General features: G+C 41.9%; 2 protein-coding genes across 2 annotated transcripts; both read left to right on the forward strand.

The window, feature by feature from the left end:
• Positions 1–12,839: 12,839 nt before the first annotated feature.
• Positions 12,840–16,032, forward strand: LOC141440206 (uncharacterized). The gene is made up of 2 exons (XM_074104670.1): positions 12,840–13,787; positions 15,685–16,032. Exons 1-2 carry the CDS (start codon positions 13,017–13,019, stop codon positions 16,030–16,032), a joined length of 1,119 nt encoding a protein of 372 aa, XP_073960771.1. The 5' UTR covers positions 12,840–13,016.
• Positions 16,033–16,226: 194 nt separating this feature from the next.
• Positions 16,227–17,576, forward strand: LOC141440207 (uncharacterized). Its single transcript, XM_074104671.1, has one exon. It carries the CDS (start codon positions 16,227–16,229, stop codon positions 17,574–17,576), a length of 1,350 nt encoding a protein of 449 aa, XP_073960772.1.
• The last annotated feature ends 7,459 nt before the right edge of the window (positions 17,577–25,035 follow it).

Raw genomic sequence — 25,035 nt, forward strand, 5'->3', positions numbered from 1 at the left:
TCTCTGCCTGAGAGGCCATAATGATCTGCCAAAGCAAACTTTTCAAAATTGCGGAATTTTTCACATAGGAAAATTTCGGAAAACTCTCACAATTTTGTATGGGGATTGAAACCTGCCGTTTCTTAAATTTTAATTTCTTATTATATTTGTGAAAATTCTCAGAAATTTCCTGGAACTTTTACAACTTTTTGGAAACTTTCCGCAACTTGCACATCTATCTAGGTACCCATTACACCGTATAGCAACCACGACCATACCATGATCGTAACAGCAACGTAACAGGCAAATATATATTCTTTGTATTGAAAAGTATCGAATCAGAAATGAGGAGACGCAGAAGAACGAGGGTCACCGATATAGCCAAGCGAATTAGCTCGTTGAAGTGGCAATGGGCAGGCCATATAGCACGGAGAACAGATGGTCGTCGCGGCCGAAAGGTTCTCGAGTGGAGACCGCGGATCGGCAAGCGCAGCGTAGGACGTCCACCAACGTGATGGACGGATGACCTGGTTAAAGTCGCGGGTTCACGGTGGATGCAAGCCGCTTCCAACCGAGGCAACTGGAGGGCTATGGGGGAGGCCTATGTCCAACAGTGGACGTCCTATGGCTGATATGATGATGATGATTGAAAAGTATGAGACTATGCCCACTAGCACGTATCCTAACCAACCATCGCCGTCACGTGTCATGTATGTGCTTGACATTCCGTTCCTGACACGTTCCTAATTACGTCATGGCCTGATACTGTATCGTAGGTAGAGACTTCTAGAGACCTTGTTGAACCACGACTAACTACAGCTTTTTCCCAAGCTTCCTTATTTTAATATTTTCCCCAAAAGCAAAGACAAACGTTTAATTCTTCCAGTATCTGACGGGATCAGGTGGACGCCTCAATCAGCTTTAATGGGGGTTGGGGTCCGAGGAAATTTAATGGAGGATCCAAACGTGACCTAGTTAAGAAGTGTATGTAAACTTTAGTTTAGATCAATGGACGAACACATATCTATTCACTATTAGGATTAGAAAGAGAGAGTTTTTGTTTTGGGTTATTTTTCTATACAAGGTACCTTGGTCAACTAAGTGCATCATCATCATCGTCTTCATCCTTCCAGCCTATAACGTCTCACTGCTGGGCACAGGCGTCCTCTAAGAATGAGAGGGCTTATTGCGATTAGTGCGGTTTGGTAAGTGTAGGTACACACACCTTTAAATTGCTTCGCGAGTTTAGATTCCTCACGATATTGTCCGTCACCGTAAAGGTAGGTAGCGTAAAAATTCAAAAGTAAAAAATAAAGTAATAATACTCATAATCATAATGTGAAATTTGAATAAGATATAATTTGATGGGATGGAGACCGTGTTTATTCTGTAATGATTAGTGGGAAGTAGGTTAAGTTATATCGCTTGGCTTGTGGGTTTGCTTGTTTCAAAATATCTTACTATTGTGGGAACAAAAAACTATCAGATGTTCCAATGTTTAAAAAAATAAATGAAAAATAACTATGAACATTATATTTCTTTATTGGACGACATCACCTGGTTTAATTTGGAATACTGTACTTTGTCCGACCGCTTCCTAGTTTCAATAATCAATGGGGAGACCGCCCTGAAATAAAAAGGACATAATTATTGCCTAATTACAAAAATTGGCCAAGTGCGAGGTGGACTCGCGCATCGAGAGTTCCATAAGCCATCCCTAAACATCTAACAGACTAGACAGCAAGCAGAAACATTACAAAGTTTAAATTTTTTCCTTAGACTGATTCAAGCTAGAGATTGCAAACCGGGCCCGGCCATTCATACCGGGGTAAAGGTTTATAGTTACAGTACAGCCTAGCCTATAAGATTTCGCCATTTGCTCAATTAGTAATAGTAACAGTAACACTCACTAGTCTTAATAGCCAAAGTTTAAGAAAAAATATAGTTTCTTATTTTAATACTATGTTCTCAAATAGACACTACAACGAGTAAATAGAAAAACCTGCTTGTTTAAACTTATAAAAATGAATAATTACTAATACTCGTACTAATGTTACTTTTCCGTCCATAAGTAAAAGTAATCAATTTTGTATTAAGTGTGATTTTGAGTCTTGAGTGAGACTGATTATTGTGATAATTGTTCATAAGCCGGTTTGAAATAAATTGTTAACCTTGGATCATTGTCTTTTTTATAAATTTTCATAAAATACTTTAAAAGTTTCATCGCTAATACACAACCCGGCCGGGCCCGGCGGACCCGGCCGGGTTGGCGACGAATGCAACCGGGCCCGGCCGGGTTGAGAAACATACCGGGTTGCAATCTCTAATTCAGGCGTCCAGTTTTTGATACTTGTTGATTTTTTCTCTCTATATACATACATACATGCAGTATCTATATTTATTACCATTACTATTCCGAGTTTGAGCATCGCTATCACGTTTAAACGTTAGATCTCGTTAGTTTCATCCTCATGCATAATTTTCACAATACTTAATATCCGTAACAAATTACCTTCCCATATTTGCAACGTCTGTAAATTGAAAACAATATCGTTGTGAGTATAATTGCTATCACTATGCTAAACGACACGAGAGGTATGCCAGGCCCGAAGAATAGCTGGTTCATTCAATTTTAAATGTAAATAAAGCATTAATGAAATAAAATAACCAAAAATTACTAGTCAAACTCAGTGTCACAAATGTCAAAGACGTCACAAAAAGCCGGTTTGCAGCTATGGTTTAAATATAAAAAAAATTGTACCCTATGGTCACTAAACGTAAAGCGTTGAGGTTGTAATTGAAAGGCATTCATGCATATCTACAATCCTACTTCTATTCCTAATCCTACTAATATTATAAATGCGAAAGTTTGTGGTTGAGTGAGTGAGTGAATAGAATAGAATAGAATAGAATAGAATAGAATATAAATCATTTATTCGTGACAAAGTAGCGTAGCATAACAAAAAGATATCACCATTTTTAAGAAAGTTGTATGTCACGAAATGATCCCAAATCAGCAAAACTTGCCGGTCTTACGAACGGCGCTGTTCTTCCTTATTCCTTAGTGGGTATGTTTGTTACTTCTTCACGCTGAAACGGCTGGACGTATTGAAATGAAATTTGGCAAAAAGTTAGTTTATAACCTGAATTAAAACGTAGGATACTTTTTATTCCGATATTACCACGAGATAAGGATAAAATCTTAAAATACAACCGCTGTGCTTAGAGTCATCAAATTTGGTGTGTAGGTAGCTGGACGTCTAGAATAGCACATAGACTACTTTTTATCCTGATATTCCCACGGGATAGGGATAAAATCTTGAAATTTCAATCGCTGGGCTTAGAGTCTTGAAATTTTGGACAGTTATTCTTAACACAACCTCAGTGAAGACCGCAATATAAATTTTGGGAATTTTTAAGGGAATTTGTAAAATCCCGGAATTTCAATTGTAACCAGATCGAATAGTTTCAAAAAAGTTTTAAACTACATACCAATTCTGCGCGTGCGACGCCGCGGGCAAAAGCTAGAGTCATATAAAATACTAGGAAGTTATCAGACAGTGACAAATAAGCCGTAAATGTTGTATCTTCTTCCGAACTTGGTCTTCCCAGTCTAAGTGAACAGAAAATAAAAGGAGTTAATCTGAAAATAGTTGAACAGTTTCGAACTATCATAAACTGCAAGCATTAAAACTACTTGCATACCAACAAACAAGTAAGAAACTTTTATTTTTGCTTTTCTGCAAGAACACAGTACAAAACAGTAAGCAATCTACAAACAACGCGCCGAACTCGCACTCACCCTAGCGCTCCTGACTACTCCCGCCGTCAAAACCAAATAAAATAAATAACATTGGAGCACAATATTATTTATTTATTTATTTATTTAATCTCATAATTAACACTTACAGTCAAGCCACACATGCTAATTATATAATAAGAGAAGTGCATAATAGAATTTATAAACTAAATATTTACGTTAAGCATCTATTGAGGTCGGTGTCACTATTGACTCCAAATGCCGGTTGGCCGATGCAAGAAATCTCGACTCGGAGGTAAAAAACAAATCCAGACTGTTGTTACTGTCCAGGATATCGTTCAAGAGAGTCAATGCTCGGTGAAGGGGGGAGTGGGACAGCGAATATTGCCAGTGCCTAGTAGTTTTTGCCGTTGTACAGTAAAAAATTCTAGAAATCGAATCAACCAAAATATTTGTTCTGTTCAAAACTACCTGGATAAGTTGTCCGCTTGGTTGTTAAAGCCCTTTTTCTCAGGAACACGTGATAGTATGAAATTGGAATTGATATAAAATACTTAAAGATTATGCGTATCTTGCAATCGTAAAAAATGATGTTTCGCTTAATCAAAATGTAAGTAACAACTTTTAAAAGTGTATTTAATACTCATAGGTATCAATTCCTGCGGTACTACCCGTAAAATTATAAATGTGGCAAGAGACCTGTGCCCAAAAAAAAATACAAAAACACTGATTCCAAAAATTTGCTTTGTTCTAAGAAATACCTACCTGCTATGAAATATCGTCTTACTTTTTACACTACTAATGTGTAAAAATATCATTCAACGAATATACAGTCCAACAAACTAATTTCATGTACCAAGCTGGAACCATTTAATAATCAATTTCCTTGACGAAGCTATATGGGTTGTCAACATTTTTTTTATTCGACTGGATGGCAAACGATCTCCTGATGGTAAGAGACCACCACCGCCCATAAACATCTGCAACACTAGGGGCCTAAGATGGGATACCTCACGTGCCAGTAATTTCACCGGCTGTCTTACTCTCCACGCCGAAAAACAACAGTGCACTGCTGCTTCACGGCAGGATTAGCGAGCAAGATGGTGGTAGCAATCCGGGTGGACCTTGCACAAGGTCCTACCACCTGCAAAACATGATATTAGTGGTACAAAGGTTCCACCCGGGTACACGAGTCAGTTTGTTCGACTGTACGAGCACGTCGTTTGTAGATAAAACACTGGGATTATACTGCGACACCGATAAACAACAGCTAAGTTTTATTTTTTCCGACGCTTTGCAACTCGGAGCATTCCTTTCTTCCCGTTCCACTTCTCGTTTACTTTATCTTGTGCAATAAAAACAAAGTTTTACATGTAGCATCAACAACAGCGTTACGTGTAGAGATTCGTGTGCTTGATCCGGGATTTTAGGATATAAACTGACAATCCCGGAATCATCATCATCATATCAGCCGTAGGACGTCCACTGTTGGACATAGGCCTCCCCCATAGACCTCCAGTTGCTTCGGTTGGAAGCGGCCTGCATCAACCGTGAACCTGCGGCTTTAACCAAGTATAGAAAAGCGCCAACTCGGATCCATATGTCCATCCCTGGCAACACACACTGATTCACCAAAGCACTTAGGAATTTCGGACGAAAAGACGTTGTGAATTATTTACAATATTTACGAATTATTAGCCAAAGCGAAATTACATTTTAAATTTACCACGAGCTTTACGGTGAAGAAAAACATCGCAAGGAAACTTGCAGAAACCTGCGAAGCAATTACATGGTGTGTGTGAAGTTCCCAATCCGCACATGGCCTGCGTAGGAACTACGCTACTAGCAGTGGGCCATAAATAGGCTGGGATGGAATAGAATTTGCCAAAGCGTACCAAAAAATATATTTATTTTTATAGATTTTTATGAAAAATATAAATAAAACACACACACACACACACACACACACACACACATACAAACATCACGCCTGTGTTCTCAAAAGGGGTAGGTAGGCAGAGCACACGAAACGTTACCACTTCGGAGCCACTTTTAACAATTTTACAATAGTGACAGGTTGCTAAATACATCATATCTCAAAAAATTAAAACTGGAGCTAAAATGAGAAGATATAATACTTGTCATAAAGGTTCATACTATAGAAATTACAATGGACATTTGATGAAAGGACTTCCCCATCAAGCCCGGCTCACGTTATGTACATACATACATACATAAAATCACGCCTCTTTCCCAACGGGGTAGGCAGAGACTACATCCTTCCACTTGCTATGTCACGTTATGTCATTCATCAAAATCCATCCAGCCTTGAAAAGTTACAACAAGACACATAATATAGTTAGGCTTACCTTACCTCGCCTAGCTCCTCTCAGCTGTTTCCACTAGAGACGTGCTATGCGAGGATAGGTAAATGAAACGTTTCTATTGCATGAAAAACATATTCCTCTCAATACATCCTTGCACATCTTTGGTTGAAATGCAGCTTTAGAGCGTTTTCAATTTATCCGATCCGATATCGGTATCAGACGCCGATACGATATCGGGGCAAGTTAAATATATGAAATATGTACCTTTCTTTCACATTGTCCGGCCCGATATCGGATATTGGAACCGACACCGATATGTTGTTGGCGGTACCATCGGACGCCCGTGGGCTGTCGGACGATAATGTTTGTATGCGTGCTATGCGTCTATCTAAATAAAATTGACTCTGTGTGCGTAGAGCCCGATGCGTTGCGGCCGTTCTGAACCGGCCGTATCTGGACGATTTTGTCGGAAATATGTGAAAATAGCACAATGGGGTCGGCTATCGGGTGTCGTCCATCGTCGTCTGATACCGATATCGGATCAGATAATGTGAAAACGCTCTCAGGGCAAGTAAAATGTATGAAATATGATCCGATACCGGATCGGATAATCTGAAAGACAGGTACATATTTCAAACATTTTACTTACTCCAATATCGGTATTGGCGTCCGATACCGATATCGGATCGGATAATCTGAAATCGCTCTTATGGTACATAATGGTTTTTCATCGTATTTTGAAAAAGTTCGTATCTATTTATCGTGCTGTCTCAATTAGCTTTAGTACCTGCCCATCGGACAGCCATTTCACATTTAAATAAATAAATAAATATCACGGGACAATCACACCAATTGACCTAGTCCCAAAGTAAGCTTAGCAAAGCTTGTGTTATGGGTACTAAGCAATGTATAAATATAATTATATAGATATAGATACATACTTAAATACATATTAAACACCCAAACCCGAAAACAAACATTCGTATTTTTCTTACAATAATATCTGCCCCGACACGGGAACCGAACCCGGGACCTCAAGCTTCGTAGTCAGGTTCTCTAACTACTAGGCCATCTGGTCGTCAAAAAACATTTGACATCTGGTCGTCAAAAAACATTTGACACTAAAGAAGGTCGCCTCATGCACACACAAACTTTCACATGTATTATTTATAAATCGCGGGATTAAAATTGTCTGGAAATCCCGGAATTTCATTCCCTGCATCTTCAGATTGGCTGCAATAAAAATGTCGTAAAGGACTTAGTGTGCAACTACGTCTTTTATAATGGCGTTATATGTATTTTGTAGCTAGAACTATTGACACACATATTCTGTGTTGCATACCAAAATTATTCAATTTGTTCAACTTATTCAATTTGTTGCAAATATTTTTCACTTTCTATAGGTATTTCATCGTGTTAGCTGAAAGACGTCCACTGCTGGACATAGGCCTCCCCAAGGCTCTCCACTCAGACCGGTCTTGTGCTTTCCGCATCCACCGCGATCCCGCGATCTTAACCAGGTCGTCGCTCCATCTTGTTGGAGGCCTACCGACAGCTCGTCTCCTGGTCCGCGGACGCCATTCGAGAACCTTCTTACACCATTTATATTATATTCTGAACACAAATAAAACTTAAAAAAAATGACGTCCTTTGTTGCCTCAAGACAACAGAATTGTAGACGGTAGCTAAATCAGAGCTAAGCTTTTCCTTTGACCTCGCCTAAAAGCCTAAGGCATTAAGCTAAATAAGTACAAAGATAAGTTCTGAAATACCATAAATAAGTCGACACAGCTGTGCTGGCAGCTAGGTCACTTGAAAATTGATACAAGCACAAGCGACTTTTACCCGTTACGGTAAGCTGATTTTGAAAATAAATTATATAATTAGAAGTTGTTGGATAATTGATAATGGACTTGATATTAATTTGTCAAAGACAAAGTACATGCAATTTCATTCATACAGGACAGATCCGGTAACGCTAAATGTTAACTATAACGGAAACTCTTTGGAACAGACTTGTTGCACAACATTCTTAGGCTTAAATATTGACCAGCATTTGAACTGGAAAGACCATGTTCACTCTGTATGCTGCAGATTGGACAGATTTGTTTTTGCCTTAAGAAAGCTCAAAAGAACAGTCTCTACCGAGGCAGCATTAACCGCTTATCATGGACATGTATCGTCTGTACTCAATTATGGATTGATACTGTGGGGAAATTCTGTCGACGTTGAAAGAGTTTTTAAAGTACAGAAAAAATGTGTGCGGGCAATGCTAGCTGCTTATCGTACTGACAGCTGCAAGCCTCTTTTTAAGAAACTTAAAATATTACCACTGGCATGCATGTATATACTTAAGGTTTGTCTTTTTGTTAAGTGTCATCCAAAGTATTTTGAAAAGAGATCGAACGTATTCCCTAGACAGCAGAGAACACAATATAAAAACCTGATATACCAGCCTCGTTGTCGTTCAGATATTTATAAACGTAACGCTTATAACATGTCAATAAAGCTGTTTAACAGTCTTCCAGACGAATTAAAGGTTGAAATGGACAAGTGTTCAAAACCAAATTGAAGAAATGGCTTTTGACTAACTGTTTTAATACAGTTAAAGAATATCTGGAATATAAATTAACTAATCAGTTGAGTACTGACATTTATGGTTATTAATGTATGGTTTTGAATTTTGACATTGTAGCGTATATATTTTTTTTTATTTTTTTTATTTTTTGTTGAGTGATTGTGATTTAACTTTATTGTATTTTTTTTTTTTGACTAGCTAATGTATTTTAATTGATTATGTTTTGTTTATTTTTATTTTTAACTTCATTTAATGTATTCTATTTAATGTAATTTCATTGATTTGATTTTTAATTTTGTTCAATTTTATTTTTTTATATTGTACACCAAGAAAATGGTAGATCATAAAGGGACACACCAAAACACGAGGATCTTATTTATATACCTGTGGTCATGCAATAAACGATTTCATTTCATTTCATTTCATTTCAAGGATATATTATAAGGTCACTTGATTTCTCGCATTCCCGTTTGCGTAAAATAGTATCTACTATATATTTGCATATATCTATCCTACTTTCCAAAAACAGTTACTAAAAATGTCGATATTGATTGAATTTCTTACCAGATTTTTCTCAACAGAGCTTTTTCCGAACATGCATGGTAGATTTTTGTCATTCTTAAGTGCTTGCTTTCAAGATATTTTGATTTTGATTTTGAAAAAATTTGATGGCATGTGTGTGGTTCTTCGGGAAGGCCTGTGCCCTGTAGTAGGACGTATGTATATAATATAAGCCCAAATAATGATAATTAAGTCGAAAAATGCGCACTGAAGGATCTTGTAATTATAAAGCTGTGTTTCTAAGGCAAGGGCCTTTTATCTGAGTTTCAAGTGACCTACATAAATTACTTTTATTATCCTGTAAGTTAATAAGGTAAGAAACATAAAATGAATTTTGTAAAATTTACTGCAAAATTGCTTCATTCTGAGAATGATGGATACGACCACAGTTTAAGTTAACTTAAGTACCTATAGCTTAGCAAGCTATGAGGTTAACTCCAAAACAGTTTTGCCATTAACAAAAATATGCGTTTTAAACCTTTATCATCATCAGCCGGAAGGCATCTACTGCTAAACAGGGAAGGGCCTCTGCCTTTGAACACCACAATGAACGACAACTCGCCACTTGCATGCACCGGTTGCCCGCAACACTCACGATATCGTCAGTATCCATACGATGAGACGCCTGCCAACGCTTCGTCTTCCGATTCGTGGCCGCCACTCGAGGATTTTCCTTCCTCAACGGTTATCTATTCTTTGAATGATGTGGCTCGCCCATTGCCACTTACTTACTAGTACTTATTATAAATGCGAAAGTGTGTTTGTATGTTTGTGTGTTTGTCCGTCTTCCACGCCGTAACGGAGCGACGGATCGGCGTGATTTTTGGCATAGAGATTGTTAGCGACGCGCTCGGCTGTACTTGCCCTATGTTGACAGTGTGCGCCTGCTTTGGAAACGTCGCCGTCAGCGAGTGGTTTTTGTTCTAAAATGTCAGGCCAACCGAGCGCCGCTTCCCAAAATTGTGATAAATCGGGCTTGAGAAATAGGTACTTTTAATATCCTAGGAGTGTTCAGTCAGTGTTATAGCTATCTTCATTACAACCAGTGCACCATATCTTACAAAGTGGTCCTTCGAACCGGATCATATATGTTTCACACACCAAAGATGGTAAAAACACGCCAAGCTTCACGTACGGAACAATTAAATGAAGCGGGAACTAGTGCGAAAGGCCCGGAACCACCAGATACACACAAGGTCACAATGGAGGACGAGCCGGAAAGCAGTGACCTCCAAATTGAAGTGTGCCCGCAAGTGAAAATAGGCTTAGGAACGCAAACGCTTTCACCTGCGAAATCTCGCCGGTCTTCAGTTTCTTCTGTAGAAGCACGCAAGAAAAGGTTACAGCTGGAAGCGGAAAAGAAAAAGGCCGAAATACAAATGCAGCTTATAGATAAAGAGCTAGAAGCAGACTTAGCCGAAATAGAGGCTTGCAGTTCACACGGCAGCGAGATTAGTGTACGCCGCGACGTAGAGAAATGGGTCGAGCGAAGTCAAAAGGAACTGGAGGCGCAGGTGCCCAACAACCATGGACCCGAGCCGGGCCCTCAGCCCGCGCTCACGGACACAGGCGCTGGCACGTCTTATGACATAGTTCGAATGCTCTCTGAGTCAGTGAAAAATCTGACCGCATTCTCCGTCCAGAACAAACCTAACTCTAATTTATTGAGCCGCATATGCACGCCGCGTGACTTACCTGAGTTCTCCGGTGACCCACTGGAATGGCTAGCCTTTAAAAAGGCGTATGAAGAATCGACGGATGTGTGCCATTTTAGCCACAAAGAAAACCTCTGGAGACTAAGGAAGTGTCTTCGTGGACCTGCAAAAGAGGCAGTCTCAGCTCTGCTAATCAGTGCGACTTCGCCTGAACGATTGATGGAAACATTAGAGCTACGATTTGGTGATCCAGACTGCATAATATCCAGGCTCATGCAAGACATTAAGAGACTGCAACCTGTGTCGCTAGAATATCAGAAGGATATCGTCCCATTTTCTGTTAAGGTGCAGAACTTTGTGGAAGCTGTGAGAGCAGTGGGACGCGACGAATACTTACAGGGCATGAGCGTTGTGTCGTTAATTTTGTCGAAACTTCCAACTGTTTTAATTTCAAAGTGGTCAGATTACAGTTTCCCCTTGATAAAGGCTGGGTTGAAGTCACGTTTGGAGATATTAGCCGACTTCTTACACACCGAAGCTGTACGCATATCTACTACTGCTAATATTCATACCATGAGCTACCGCGTCGACCAGAACAAATATAGACAACACGACAACAACACCCGATCGCAAACCGTTCTACTACAACAACACGATCAACCGAACGAGAAGTGCCAGTTTTGCCGTGGAGCGAAACATAAGTTGTCAGAGTGTAAGCAATTCAAAAAGGCGCTTCGTAAAACACGATGGCAGTATGTCAAACGCCATGGCATTTGCTACAAGTGCCTAGACTCGCGGCACAATAGAGAAACTTGCCCTGCACCTGTATGTGATAAAGATAACTGTGGCCAAGCGCATCATAAATTGCTACACTTCATAAGCAGCGACGTGCGCCGAGCGAATATGCACACCGAGCCTTCCACCGAGCAGCGCGCCGAGCCGCGCGCCGAGCCGCGCGCCGAGCCGCGCGCCGAGCCGCGCGCCGAGCCCCGAGACGTGCCGGTGCTGCTGGCCGCGCCTGCGGCCCCGCCCGCGGCCCCGCGCGCCGTCGCGGCCGCCGCCCCTGCGGAAGTCGTCGCAAATGTGAACGCGAGCGAATATAAAGTGTTGCTAAAAGTTGTTCCTATTCGTATTTATACATCTGACGGACAAACAATAAACACTAGTGCTCTACTCGACGACGGCTCGACGGTGACCATGATCAGTGCCGACTTGGCGGCGCGCGCCGGGCTGCGCGGCCACCGAGAGACAATGCGCGTTTGCGGGCCTTGGAGCGACAACGCCGTACGGTGTGAAAGTACAGTATTGAATATTGAACTCTCGGGTATGGACAATAAGACTTATAATATTAAAGCACGTAGTGTTACCGAGCTATCTTTACCGATTCAAAACTTAAGTATTGTCGACTGTAGTAAATATCCCTATTTAGAAAACATTAAAAATCAAATGTGTAACGCCGATGTCAAACCCGAAGTCTTAATAGGCCAAGACAACTATAGTTTATTGTTACCGTTACAAATAGTGTTGGGCAGTACAGGCGAGCCGTCCGCTACTCTCACCCCATTAGGTTGGTGCATTCACGGGAACGTGAGTGTCCCTCGCGCGGGGGCGAGCGCGGGCGCGGTCACGCAGGCGGCGCTGCTGGTGGGGCCGGGCCCCGCGGAAGCGCGCGCGCTCCGCGACCTGCACGACGAGGTGCGCCGTTCGTTCGCAGTGGACTCCATCGGAGTGGCAGGTAAGCCGCGGCAAAACAGGGACGATGTGAGCGCCGTTGAACAGCTCGAGCAGACGGCGACGCTTGTTGACGGGCGCTGGCACGTCGGCCTGCCCTGGCGGGACCCCGATTGCTCGATGCCAGACTCGTATCCGAACGCGCTCAAGAGGCTGAACGGAATCGAAAGGAAAATGCAAAGGACACCGGATACGCTCAGAGGTACGCCGAACGTGTGGATCATTTATTTGTAAATTCCTTTGCCAGGGAGCTACAGGACACTCGACGCACCGACAGGACGTGGTATTTGCCACATTTTGGCGTAGATAATATCAATAAAAAAAAGCTGCGCTTGGTCTTCGACGCCGCAGATACGACTGAAGGTTTGTGTCTTAACGATTATCTGCATAAGGGTCCGGATCTACTCTGCTCGCTATTTGGAATTATGCTGCGTTTTAGAGAAAATAAAGTAGCTGTAACGGGAGACATTAAAGACATGTTCCTCAGGGTAAAGATCCAACCACAAGACCAAAACGCACTTCGATTTCTGTGGCGAGACAACCCTACTGGCCCAGTGAAAACTTATGTAATGACATCCCTAATATTCGGCGCAAAATGTTCTCCGTTCGTTGCGCAATTCATTAAAAACAAAAATGCATTGCGCTACGAGTCGTCGTCGCCGGCCGCCGTAGATGCTGTAGTCAATTCTCATTACATGGATGACTACATCCAGAGCCTGCCCGACGAGGCCACGGCCGTCCAGATGGTACGGGACGTCACCAACATACACAAGGAGGGCGGGTTCGAGATCCGCAACTGGACCAGCAACAGCCTTGCTGTCCTAAACAGTATACCGGAAGAAACTTTAGGTACTGCAGCCGTACGATTCAAAATTGACCAGCAGTATGAAGGTGAGCGCACACTTGGTTTGTTGTGGTACCCAGGTACGGACGAGTTGGGGTTCGATGTCTCGTTAAAACGTATTCCTGATTGCATAATTCAACACAAGCAAAGGCCGACAAAAAGAATAATGCTTCGTGTTATAATGTCAATATTTGACGTTTTTGGGTTTTTGTCGCCCTTTATAATCCAAGGTCGGATTATGCTCCAGGATACGTGGCGTTTAGATATCGGATGGGATAACGAAATCCCAAATGATATTTACAAGAAATGGTGTGAGTGGATCGAACTCCTTAAAATTATAAATAAAATACGTGTGCCTAGGTTTTATTATAGTGCGAGCGAGATGGCCCGTCATTACACTGAAGACATCCCAGATATCAGCCTGTACGAGATTAGAGTGGCTCTCAAACAACTTAAAAACAACAAGGCTCCGGGGGATGACGGAATCACGACAGAACTTCTGAGAGCGGGTGGTAAACCGGTACTTGTAGTCCTCCAGAGGTTATTTAATTCCGTCATACTCGAGGGTACCACGCCGGAAGCATGGCACAGGAGTGTGGTGGTGCTCTTCTTCAAAAAAGGCGACAATACCTTATTGAAGAACTATAGACCCATCTCACTCCTGAGTCATGTATACAAGTTGTTTTCGAGGGTCATTACGAATCGTCTCGAGCGAAGATTTGATGATTTCCAGCCTCCCGAACAAGCTGGATTCCGTAAAGGCTTTAGCACCATAGACCACATTCACACGCTCCGCCAGATTATACAGAAGACCGAGGAGTATAATCGGCCACTATGTTTAGCGTTTGTGGACTATGAAAAAGCCTTCGATTCAATCGAGACCTGGGCTGTACTGCAGTCCCTTCAGCGATGCCATATTGACTATAGATACATCGAGGTGTTAAAGAGTTTGTACAGCAGCGCCACTATGTCGATCCGGTTGCAGGACGAGAGTACACAACCAATCCAACTGCAGCGAGGTGTGAGACAGGGAGACGTTATTTCTCCGAAACTGTTCACAAATGCGTTGGAGGACGTTTTCAAGCTCTTGGACTGGAACAGGTTCGGCATCAATATCAACGGCGAGTACATCACCCATCTTCGTTTTGCCGATGATATAGTCATAATGGCGGAGTCGCTGGAGGAGCTCAATACTATGCTCAGTGACCTCAGTATCGTCTCCCAACAGGTGGGTCTTAAGATGAACATGGACAAGACTAAAATCATGTCAAATGTCCATGTCACACCCGTGCCGGTTATCGTTGGGAACGATGTACTCGAAGTTGTTGACCACTATGTTTACCTTGGACAAGTTGTCCAGTTGGGTAGGTCCAACTTCGACAAAGAGGTCGCCCGAAGAATCCAACTCGGATGGGCAGCGTTCGGGAAACTTCGTGATGTCTTCTCGTCCAATATTCCGCAGTGCCTGAAGACTAGAGTCTTCGACCAGTGTGTGTTGCCAGTGATGACTTATGGCGCTGAGACGTGGTCCTTAACTGTTGGCCTCTTAGAGAGGCTCAAAGTCACGCAACGAGCTATGGAGAGAGCTATGCTTGGAGTTTCTTTGTGCGATAGAATCCGGAATACGGAAATTCGTCGAAGAACTAAAGTCACTGACATAGCTGGAAAAATATGCAAATTGAAGTGGCAATGGGCAGGCCACATCGCTCGAAGAACAGATAACCGTTGGGGGAGAAAAGTCCTCGAGTGGCGACCACGAACCGGAAGACGAAGCGTTGGCAGGCCTCCCACCAGGTGGACTGACGACATCGTGAGAGTAGCGGGAAACCGGTGGATGCAAGTGGCAAGTTGTCGTTCATTGTGGCGTTCTAAGGGGGAGGCCTTTGTCCAGCAGTGGACGTCTTCGGGCTGATGATGATGATGATGATGAGCGAGATGGAGAATAAACTGGTCGCTGACGGCGCGAGCGCCTTCCCGCAGCCCTCTGCTACGAGCGCTACGACGCAGCCGCGCGTAGACGCCTACGCCGCCGGCGAAACTAGTGCTACGAAGCCCGCCGCGCGCTCACCGACACCGCTGCCTGCTGCGAATGCTAAAAGTAAAAATGCAAGTTATATGAACTTAGAATTACACGTGTTTAGTGATGCCGCAGTTAAAGCAATGAGCGCGGTCGCTTATTGGCGCTGGTACGACGAAGGTGAAATTAAATAGCATTTGTAGCTAGTAAGTGTAGGGTTGCGCCTGTTAAGTCCCTGACAGTGCCTCGCTTAGAGTTGCAAGCGGCGTTATTAGCGGCACGGTTGGCTGACGCTATTCAGAAGGCACATAAGCTGGACGTCGCGCGGCGTTACTTTTGGTGCGACTCGACCACCGTGTTGCATTGGTTGAACAACAGCTCCCGCAACTACAAGGCATTCGAAGCAAATCGACTAGGCGAGATCGATGACCTTACTAGTGTATCGGAATGGAGATATGTCCCCACTAAATTGAATGTGGCCGATATAGCTACCAGGGAGGTATTTGACTACAATTTATTTTTAAATGACTGGTTTAAGGGTCCTCAATTTTATATTCGGATGAACGCTATTGGCCAGTAAATTTCTTAGAGCCTGAAAGTAAAGAGGTATTTTCTGGGTATGTAAATACAATCGAATTAAAGGGGTCAGAATTACCTGTACCTAACCCTGATCGATTTTCATCCTGGTTGCGGCTGCTGAGGTCCACTGCTGCTGTCCTAAAATTTATAGGTAAGTGTAGGAAACTTACCTGCGTTGACGACGACTGCGCAAGCATGGATCGCGCCGAGCGGCTACTGCTGCGGCACGCACAGGCGGAGAGCTTCGGTAAGGAGATCGCTGAAATAAAAAGGAATAAAATGATATCGCGGGATAGTAGGCTACTCACCTTGTCGCCCTATCTAGATGAAGATGGCCTCCTGCGTGTCGGCGGCCGCATTGATGCTGCTCCAGAAGTCGCCCTGGAAACGAAAAGACCGTTCATTCTCGACGGGTCACATCCGACGACGAGGCTGCTGGTGCGGCACTACCACGTGAAGGCAGCGCACGGTCAGCCCGAGTCCATCGTCAACGACCTGAAACAGAAATATTGGGTAATTAGATTAAGACCGACTGTTAAGTATGTTGCATCCCGTTGCATGCTTTGTAGATTGAGAAAGGCTAAGCCGCAGATTCCAAGAATGGGTGACTTACCAGAAGCGCGCATGGCTCATCACCAGAGGCCGTTCACCTTTTGCGGAGTGGATCTGTTCGGCCCCATGGAGGTCGTTGTGGGTAGGCGTCGCGAGAAAAGGTATGGAGTTCTCTTCACTTGTCTTACGGTTCGCGCTATTCACGTCGAAATAGTGCACTCACTTACTTCAGACGCACTTATAATGGCTCTTCGTAGAATGGCGTCTAGACGCGGCTGGCCTCGATTTGTCTATTCAGATAACGGCACTAACCTGCGAGCTGCTGACAAAGAACTAAAAAGGTCCATGGAGGAGATAGATAATGAGGCAGTGAAGACTGAAGCTGTCAATAATGGCGCACAATGGACCTTTATCCCGCCCTGCAGCCCCCATTGGGGGGGGGCGTGGGAGCGCCTTATTAGAAGTGTCAAGACCGCCCTGCGCGTGATACTAAAGGAACGTGCACCCAGAGACGAGGTCTTGGCTACGCTGCTCACCGAGGTAGAAGGTATCGTTAATGGCCGACCTCTTACTCACGTCTCTGTAGAGCCCGGCAGTTCTGAGGCGCTTACGCCTAATCATTTTTTAATAGGATCCTCATCGAATTTGCCGCCAGCTGGTATGTTTAACGACGCTGATTTGAGTTTGAGAAAAAGGTGGAGAACGGCCCAGAGGTTAGCCGACATGTACTGGAAGAGATGGCTGAAGGAGTTTCTGCCACAACTGCTGCCGAGAAAGAGGTGGCAGCAGGAGCAGAGGTCTCTCCGTCCTGGTGATCTTGTGCTGGTCGTGGACCCCGACTCCCCACGCAATGTCTGGCAACGAGGTAAAATTTCGAAGGTTTTTCCAGGAAGAGACGGGCGAACGAGAGTCGTCGAGATCTCTACTCAAAGCGGCACGCTGCGCCGGTCAGCGTCTCGCGTCGCTCCCCTGCCTTTGGTAGAAGAGTGCTAAAGCACTGGGGGGGGCTATGTTAGCGACGCGCTCGGCTGTACTTGCCCTATGTTGACAGTGTGCGCCTGCTTTGGAAACGTCGCCGTCAGCGAGTGGTTTTTGTTCTAAAATGTCAGGCCAACCGAGCGCCGCTTCCCAAAATTGTGATAAATCGGGCTTGAGAAATAGGTACTTTTAATATCTTAGGAGTGTTCAGTCAGTGTTATAGCTATCTTCATTACAACCAGTGCACCATATCTTACAGAGATAGTTTATGGGCCCGAGAGTGACATAGGTTACTTTTTATCCGGGAAAAATGTACAGTTCCCGAGGGAACAGCGCGCGATAACCGAATACCACGCGGGCGGAGCCGCGGGCAAAAGCTAGTTATATTATTAAATTGAAAAACCTGCCAAGGACTCCGTACAGTCAAGTGCAAGAAAATACTACCGCTGCTAACTGACAGACAAATAACAAAGTTAATTTTTTCCCCAAAGGCCCTGATTTCTCTGGTCGGCGACCGGTGACCGACGCGTGTCCGCGACCGACGACGTTCGAATGTTTTGTTCGGGAATGTTTGAGGGTGGTTTCTCTGAAACGTCACCGGCGGGGGTAGGTCGATATTGTTGATGATGATTCAGAGATACCACTCTGAAACATCCCCGAACTAAACATTCGAACGTCGTCGGTCGCGGACACGCGTCGGTCACCGGTCGCTGGCGGCGGGTGGTATCAGAAACCAGGGCATAAGGTTGACTCACGATTTTGTTAGGTACTTCGTCACTACTTTGAAAAAATCTCGTTTCTAAAATCAGTCAACAAAATTCAACCTTGACATAATTTATTCATAAGGTTCACTCAGAAAAAATACCTATTTTGAGGTAGGTACGGATTTTTTTTTAAGTAGTGACGATTTGTTGATACGCAGTATATTCATATAATTTTATTGTTACCCTCATCCAGGTTTGTATATTGCTTATTATTATTTAAAAATCAATCATATCTATAATCATAGATAAATCATGATTAATTACCAACTTATGGTTATGTGAGTGAATTCAACGGCAGTTAAACCTTAGTACCTATGGTTTTGCTCATTGCATTATTGTAAAATGTTAAATTGTTTTTCTATTTAGTAAATAAATGAAAAAAAAAATGAACGTTGCAAGTTATGTACGAAATAGGTATGTTGCAATTATTTACTTACACATTTTTGTGAGAACCTCCAAACCTTTAGATAACTATACCTAGTGCCATCCACGAAGACGCGTGATTCTGTCAAAATTAGACATTAATGACATTGCAATAAGAACCACGGCACGCGTCATCGTGAATGACTCTACCTATAACATATCACAAATATCGATAACCATCTTAGCTATCATTCCTGCACTCCGAAAATATTTCGTTTCATCATACAATATCACTGTTAACATCCACGTACAGGGAGGTACAAAACTTATGAATAAAACATACCCTCAATGTCGGATGTCTGCCAAAATCAACAGCATATTCTATATGGTGTGTTGAATATTGTATGAACAATTATATGGGATATATGTGCTTAGGAAGATACATAATAAATAACTAAGCGCTCATGATTTTGTAGTGAGGTGTGAGGGTTGCAAGTTATTGTCCTCCTTGCGGTACTATTCAAAGTCAATGTCAAAATATCTTTATTCAATTTCGGCTATACCAATCACTTATGAATGTCAAAAAAAATCTACCACTGGTTCGGAAAAACCTCTGTTTCAAGTGGATGACATAAGAAACAAATAAACAAAAGGCCACTCGTAGACAAGGAACTAATAAATAAACTCCATCCATAGACGAGTCAGATTAACAAACGTTTACCACGCTATGAACGTTATGATAATGAACTCTGATTGAGTTCGAAACTCGTCAGCGTAGTGTGGAGTTGGTTATGATTGAGTTTGTATGACGTGTGTGTTCATACTGCATCGAGGCTGAAGGGCAGTATGACCACACTCTTATTGCATAGACTTAACTATCGACACTATGGTAAGGTCGCGGGTGAGCAAAGTACCTAATTGTTTATGTGTTCATTAATGTGGCCCTCCAAAAAGTAACGCCTGATTTATTGAATTAAATTTATAATCCCAGTAATATAATAAATGCAAATGTTTGTATGTCTGTTTGTTTGTTTATTTGTTTGTTTGTTACTTCATAACGTCTTCCACCGCTTAACCGATTTAGATGAAATTCGGTATACTGTTAGTTTGAGTCCCGGGGAAGGACATAGGATAGTCTTTATCCCGGAAAATTAAGAAGTTCCTGCGGGATAGTGAAAACCGAATTCTACGCGGACGGAATCGCGGGAAACGGCCAGTTAAGTATAAAAAAGTACACGCTACCTAGGACTTGCACGTATTTTACTACGTCCTGACCTCATCAGCTTAGCCTACCCCATCCCATTCTCCCCTAGCTACCTCATAGATCGCCTGAAATAGGTAGGTACAGATACGCTAGACCTATACAAACCCATACAAAAACCAATTCAATTCAAATCCAGTGTCTTTCCTTCGTGATCAACTCGCTTAACGCGGCACTGAGCACTTAATTTCATTGCAAATACAAAATACAATACAATACAAAACAATTGGGGTTTCTCAGCTTCGCGTAATGTTATTGTCTTATAATGCGGCGTTGACCTGTCTTCATTTTCATTAATGGTTCTGTTTCTGTTCATGTGGTAAAAGGATATAAGTTGGAATTTTAGTAATTTCGTGATTTCTGATTAAACTTCATAATTTAAGACAGATTTCTGAAAACATTCGTTGTCCTGAAAGTGCATCGTTTGTTTACACGCAAAATTTATTAAATAAGTTATTGCAAAAAAAAAAAATTACAAATATCACCCAGATCGCTACTATTCCTCACGTTGACCGAAGAAAGAGTCTACGGTCACCTGTGGAATGGACATGGACAAGTGCTAAGTTAATGCTAAATTAACTTAGTAACCTTTAAAATGTTAAAAAAAATGTTTTGCATTTGCAAAACGAAACGCAAAATATAAATGAAGTAGGGATATTTTTTTCTATGATTTACAATATAAGTAACCCAATCGTAACTCCTTACTTTTACGCATTAACCGCACACACATGCGAAGAAATTCAATAGTATGTATAAGGTTCCCAATCCGCACTGGGCCCACGTAGGAACTACGGGCCAAGCTTCATTCTGAGAGGGCCCTGTGACAGGGAGACGTACGAGTATATAGGCCGAGATGAGATAAAAGCAGAGATTATTTTCCAACTAGAAAATGTTATGTATTTAGTTGAGTAGACATAATCTACTCTTGTCTATGATTTCTGTGTTTTGTAGCCACCGTTGTGGATTTAATATAATTCACTTTTAAGATAGAATGTTACTAAAAGCCCCATTGAGTAGGTGTTTAAAATGGTATCATACTAATACTTAATAGAAAACAAATCAAGGAAAATTATTTCCTTACTTACCCCATTACGCCACGCTTCCGTCACCCTTCAGTATTTATTTCCATTACAGTAAAGCATTTCTTTTGTCAGTGCGAATGACGAAAACAGTCGCTCCCACAATGAGAAATGAATAAAGCCCGCCGCACTATAAAACAATAAAACTTATTTATTGACAAAATATTCAGGTAATTTCCCTGTCGAGCTTTTACACGATTTAATTTTAATTTTCACTGGCGATTGTGCCTTTTGAAGCGGCTATTTCATTTTACAAAAAGTTTTCGTGAATACGCATGATATTTGCAGGATTTACTTTTATGTTTTTTATTTTTTGTGATTTAAAGAAATTTTACACAATACAGCAACAATTCCAGTGGCAAACAAGCTATTTTTCTCAAAAATGTCTGTAAGTCTTTTTTTTATTCGATTGGATGGCAAACGAGCAAGTGGGTCTCCTGATGGTAAGAGATCACCACCACCCATAAACATCTGCAACACCAGGGGTATTGCAGATGCATTGCCAACCTAGAGGTCTAAGATGGGATACCTCAAGTGCCAGTAATTTCACCGGCTGTCATGCTCTCCACGCCGAAAAACAACAGTGTAAGCACTGCTGCTTCACGGCAGGATTGGCGAGCAAGATGGTGGTAGCAATCCGGGCGGACCTTGCACAAGGTCCTACCACCTGCAAGCTACATTATTCCTTACATATCAGAAGGCTAAGTGCATAGTTTATGGTCTGCTAAATTAAAAAGGTAAAAAAACCGGCCAAGAGCGTGTCGGACACGCCCGAAATAGGGTTCCGTAGCCATTACGAAAAAATTAAGTCATATTTATTCTAAGGATTTTATACGGAATCTTCCAAGTTTAGGTATATTTTATACCTTAGGCTGCTATTTACTCTTGAAACTACTAATAATTCTCAAGCAAACTTAGCCGTTATAGTATTCCTTGAAAGTTTGATATACTTACTACCATCCTGAATTTGCGCCCAGCATTGTATCGCCTGCGACGGCCCTTGCTGCTCCCACTTCATCTCGGGCACAAAAGGATTCCTACGCGCAGGCGTTTCGCCGCCCACCGCGCCGCCCGAGTCCCTTGAACTCTTCAAAGTGAACGCACGAGCAGCCTGCAGCTGCCAATCAAGCTACGCCGAAAGTAATTGCGAATGATGATGGCTTCACTCCGGTGGTAAATCGGAAACGTCGTCTAAAGCGCAATCGCAATCAGCATGGGACCATTCCTGCAGCGTTGTCCTGTATCCAAGCTGCTGTACCTTTGGTGGATATCTATGTTTCTGTCGCGGGTGGACAAGAAGACGACGGAACAGAGGTGTTCGAAGACATCCGCGAGGCAGCTCGGGGTCTTTTATCGCCACATTAACTACCTGTACTAAAAGAGTGACAGAAACGTTTTAAGGGTTAGTAAAAATAGTACTTTATAATATCCTAAGGCTACGTAGGCACTACGCGGCTACCGTGTGGTTTGAGCGCGCCGTCTCTTTCTCAATCGATGCTTTGAAGAGCGACGGCACGCTAAATCATTCATTCATTCAGGAAGTTCACACATCCTTATTCCGGACACCACATTCAATCAATTGCTACAAATAATTGTTCGTGAAACTGCCTGTTTGTTGCCAGTGAGAGGGAGCCTTTACGACGCCGTTACATTAATGAGGTTCAAGACACCCCTTCCGAGGGCATTCGTACCGCTTTTACAGTGATTGTGAGGATCTGTTTTGTTAAAAACTAGCCACTGACGAGTAAATCAGCTGTCTGTCAACTTAACACTTTTTAAGGCCATAAAGGTGTGTGAAGTTATCTATCTAGGCCTGCGTGGGAACTATGCCCCAAGTCCTCTCGTTCTGAGAGGAGGCCTGTGTTTTGCAGTAGGCCGAGATGAAGAACACTCCTGCGAAAATTCATAATACAGTTTGCGGTGAAGATTTTGATAAATTACAGTGATACATCCCATTTCTGTGGAAATATCTGTCTGGTACCTAAACTACCTACCCCTCTCTATGTTATTTTCAAGATCCAGTTAACAAATATCATCTAAATACGTCCGATCGTTGGAGCGTGAAGAAACAACAAACATACACATTTATAATGAATAATGTTAGTATGTAATGTACAGTCAAGTCCAACAATATGGACTTATCTAACACTTCAAAAATTATGTACCACAGAATCTTATTCCCACGTAATAAGGCCGTGGTAACATATTTTTGTGTGGTTCGAATAGATACTTATTTTTGCATTAGCAAATAAGAAGCTGAGCATAAGTAGAAATAAGTGGTAGAATTTTATTCAACAAAAAATTTCGACCGTGTGTCTTTCGAGATCACAAAAATGTATTTTTTCGCGATGAAACCTGTCTAGACAAACATGGAAATCAAAACGTCGTCTACATACTAAACAGCTTCCAAGATATCAATCAAATTTTGCCGTTTGAAGTAAAAATATGGAATAAATCTTGTTAAATAAATTTCCTGTCCTAAACTTTAAACCGAAACAGCAATTGAACTGCTGCATAACGTTTCCAGTTCACAAATAATTCACACTCACAAAGACACTGAAATAGAACGAAATTTACACAATTGGACACAAATAAAAGAAAAATTACAATAATTAAAACAGTACGTACTTACATAATTTTGTAAATGTGTCCCCGCAAAAGCGAAACGGTTGCTGACTCAGCATTTTGCTAATGTGTTAACGCATGCTGCACTGATTTTCTGCCAGAACCGTCTGTCACTCATGGAACCATACCTACACAAATATACCTCCTAGATAAGCAACTTACCCATGTGTAAGAAATTCAGTAAATGGAAATAGATAAGGTGTAAGTAAACAAAAAAAAAACAATTATAAAATCAACAATAAGTAAAAAGAAAGAAAACATAAAATGTTTAAAAGCAATAGGCTGTCGTATAGAAAACATAGTTTAAGATGAAACATCACACATTTTTAAGCATCTCAAAAGAGTACAGGTCAAGCTCTTACACTGTACAAGAGATACTCTAAAACTTTTAAAAAATTCTACGCAAAATGTATCCAAGCTACTTGTGATTCTAAGCACGCTGCGATCTATGTCAACCGCGGAAGCGCGGAACCTCTGACTTAAAAAAATAAAGTCCTATGTCTTATTTCAAGATGAAGCAAAATGTTACCTTGTAGATAGAAATGTGAGATTCTATTTTGATAATTTTATTACAAGACATAGGACTTGATAAAAGTGATTATAGATTTGACGGGTGACATCGCTGCTCGGTGCTTGATGCTTAATTTAATAGATTTTCAGTCGAAATGAAATGTTTGTGTTCGGTTCTTGTGATATTCGTCTAAATTGTTTTGAATTTTAAGGAAATAGGGCGTATATTGGTTTTTCTTTTGCTTCACTGTATCGAAGACATTCGTTTCTTGTTCAATCATAAAAAAACGTTCATTTTATTTGCAACAGATTGAATTGTATAATTCTCTGTATAATATAAAGAGAATTGGCAACCGGCAACCTATTTTGTTGACAATGACAGTGATTGAGTAGCGGAGATAATATTTGAAGATTTGAGCCGTCAAACAACTAAAATACAGAGTAACTGTAAGAGACAGCCTGATAAATATCTAGACGTTTACTCTTACCGTTTGATTACGTAGATAACAAATGGCTGTAAAATGAACCACAAAGGTAAAATAAAAGGTTTTCATTTATTGATATGGACCTCCACAAAATAGCAGCCCTGAATCAATTAAGGTTCTCCTTGAGCGATGATCTTTTGGGGAGGCTTAGTCACACAACGAGTTATGTTAAAATACGAAAACGAGCATATTAAATGAGGGACATAGCCAAGCGTATTAGCTCGTTGAAGTGCCAATGGGCAGGCCATATGGCCGTTGCCATTGGGGCCGAAAGGTTCTCGAATAGAGACCGCAGATCGGCAAGCACAGCCTAGGACTTCCACCAACGAGATGGACGGATGAGCTGGTAAAAGCCGCAGGTTCACGATGGATGCAGGCCGCTTCCAA

This window comes from Choristoneura fumiferana, chromosome 22 (genome assembly GCF_025370935.1).
Source record: "Choristoneura fumiferana chromosome 22, NRCan_CFum_1, whole genome shotgun sequence".
Taxonomy (NCBI): Eukaryota; Metazoa; Arthropoda; class Insecta; order Lepidoptera; family Tortricidae; genus Choristoneura; species Choristoneura fumiferana.

Bases quoted from the DNA above. Each gene is read 5' to 3' on its own strand.
- LOC141440206 (XM_074104670.1), top strand. From the start codon at position 13,017: ATGCTGCGTTTTAGAGAAAATAAAGTAGCTGTAACGGGAGACATTAAA. The intron at 13,788-15,684 runs GTGCCTAGGTTT...GCGCCTGTTAAG, and splicing joins AAATTATAAATAAAATACGT to TCCCTGACAGTGCCTCGCTT.
- LOC141440207 (XM_074104671.1), top strand. From the start codon at position 16,227: ATGGATCGCGCCGAGCGGCTACTGCTGCGGCACGCACAGGCGGAGAGC.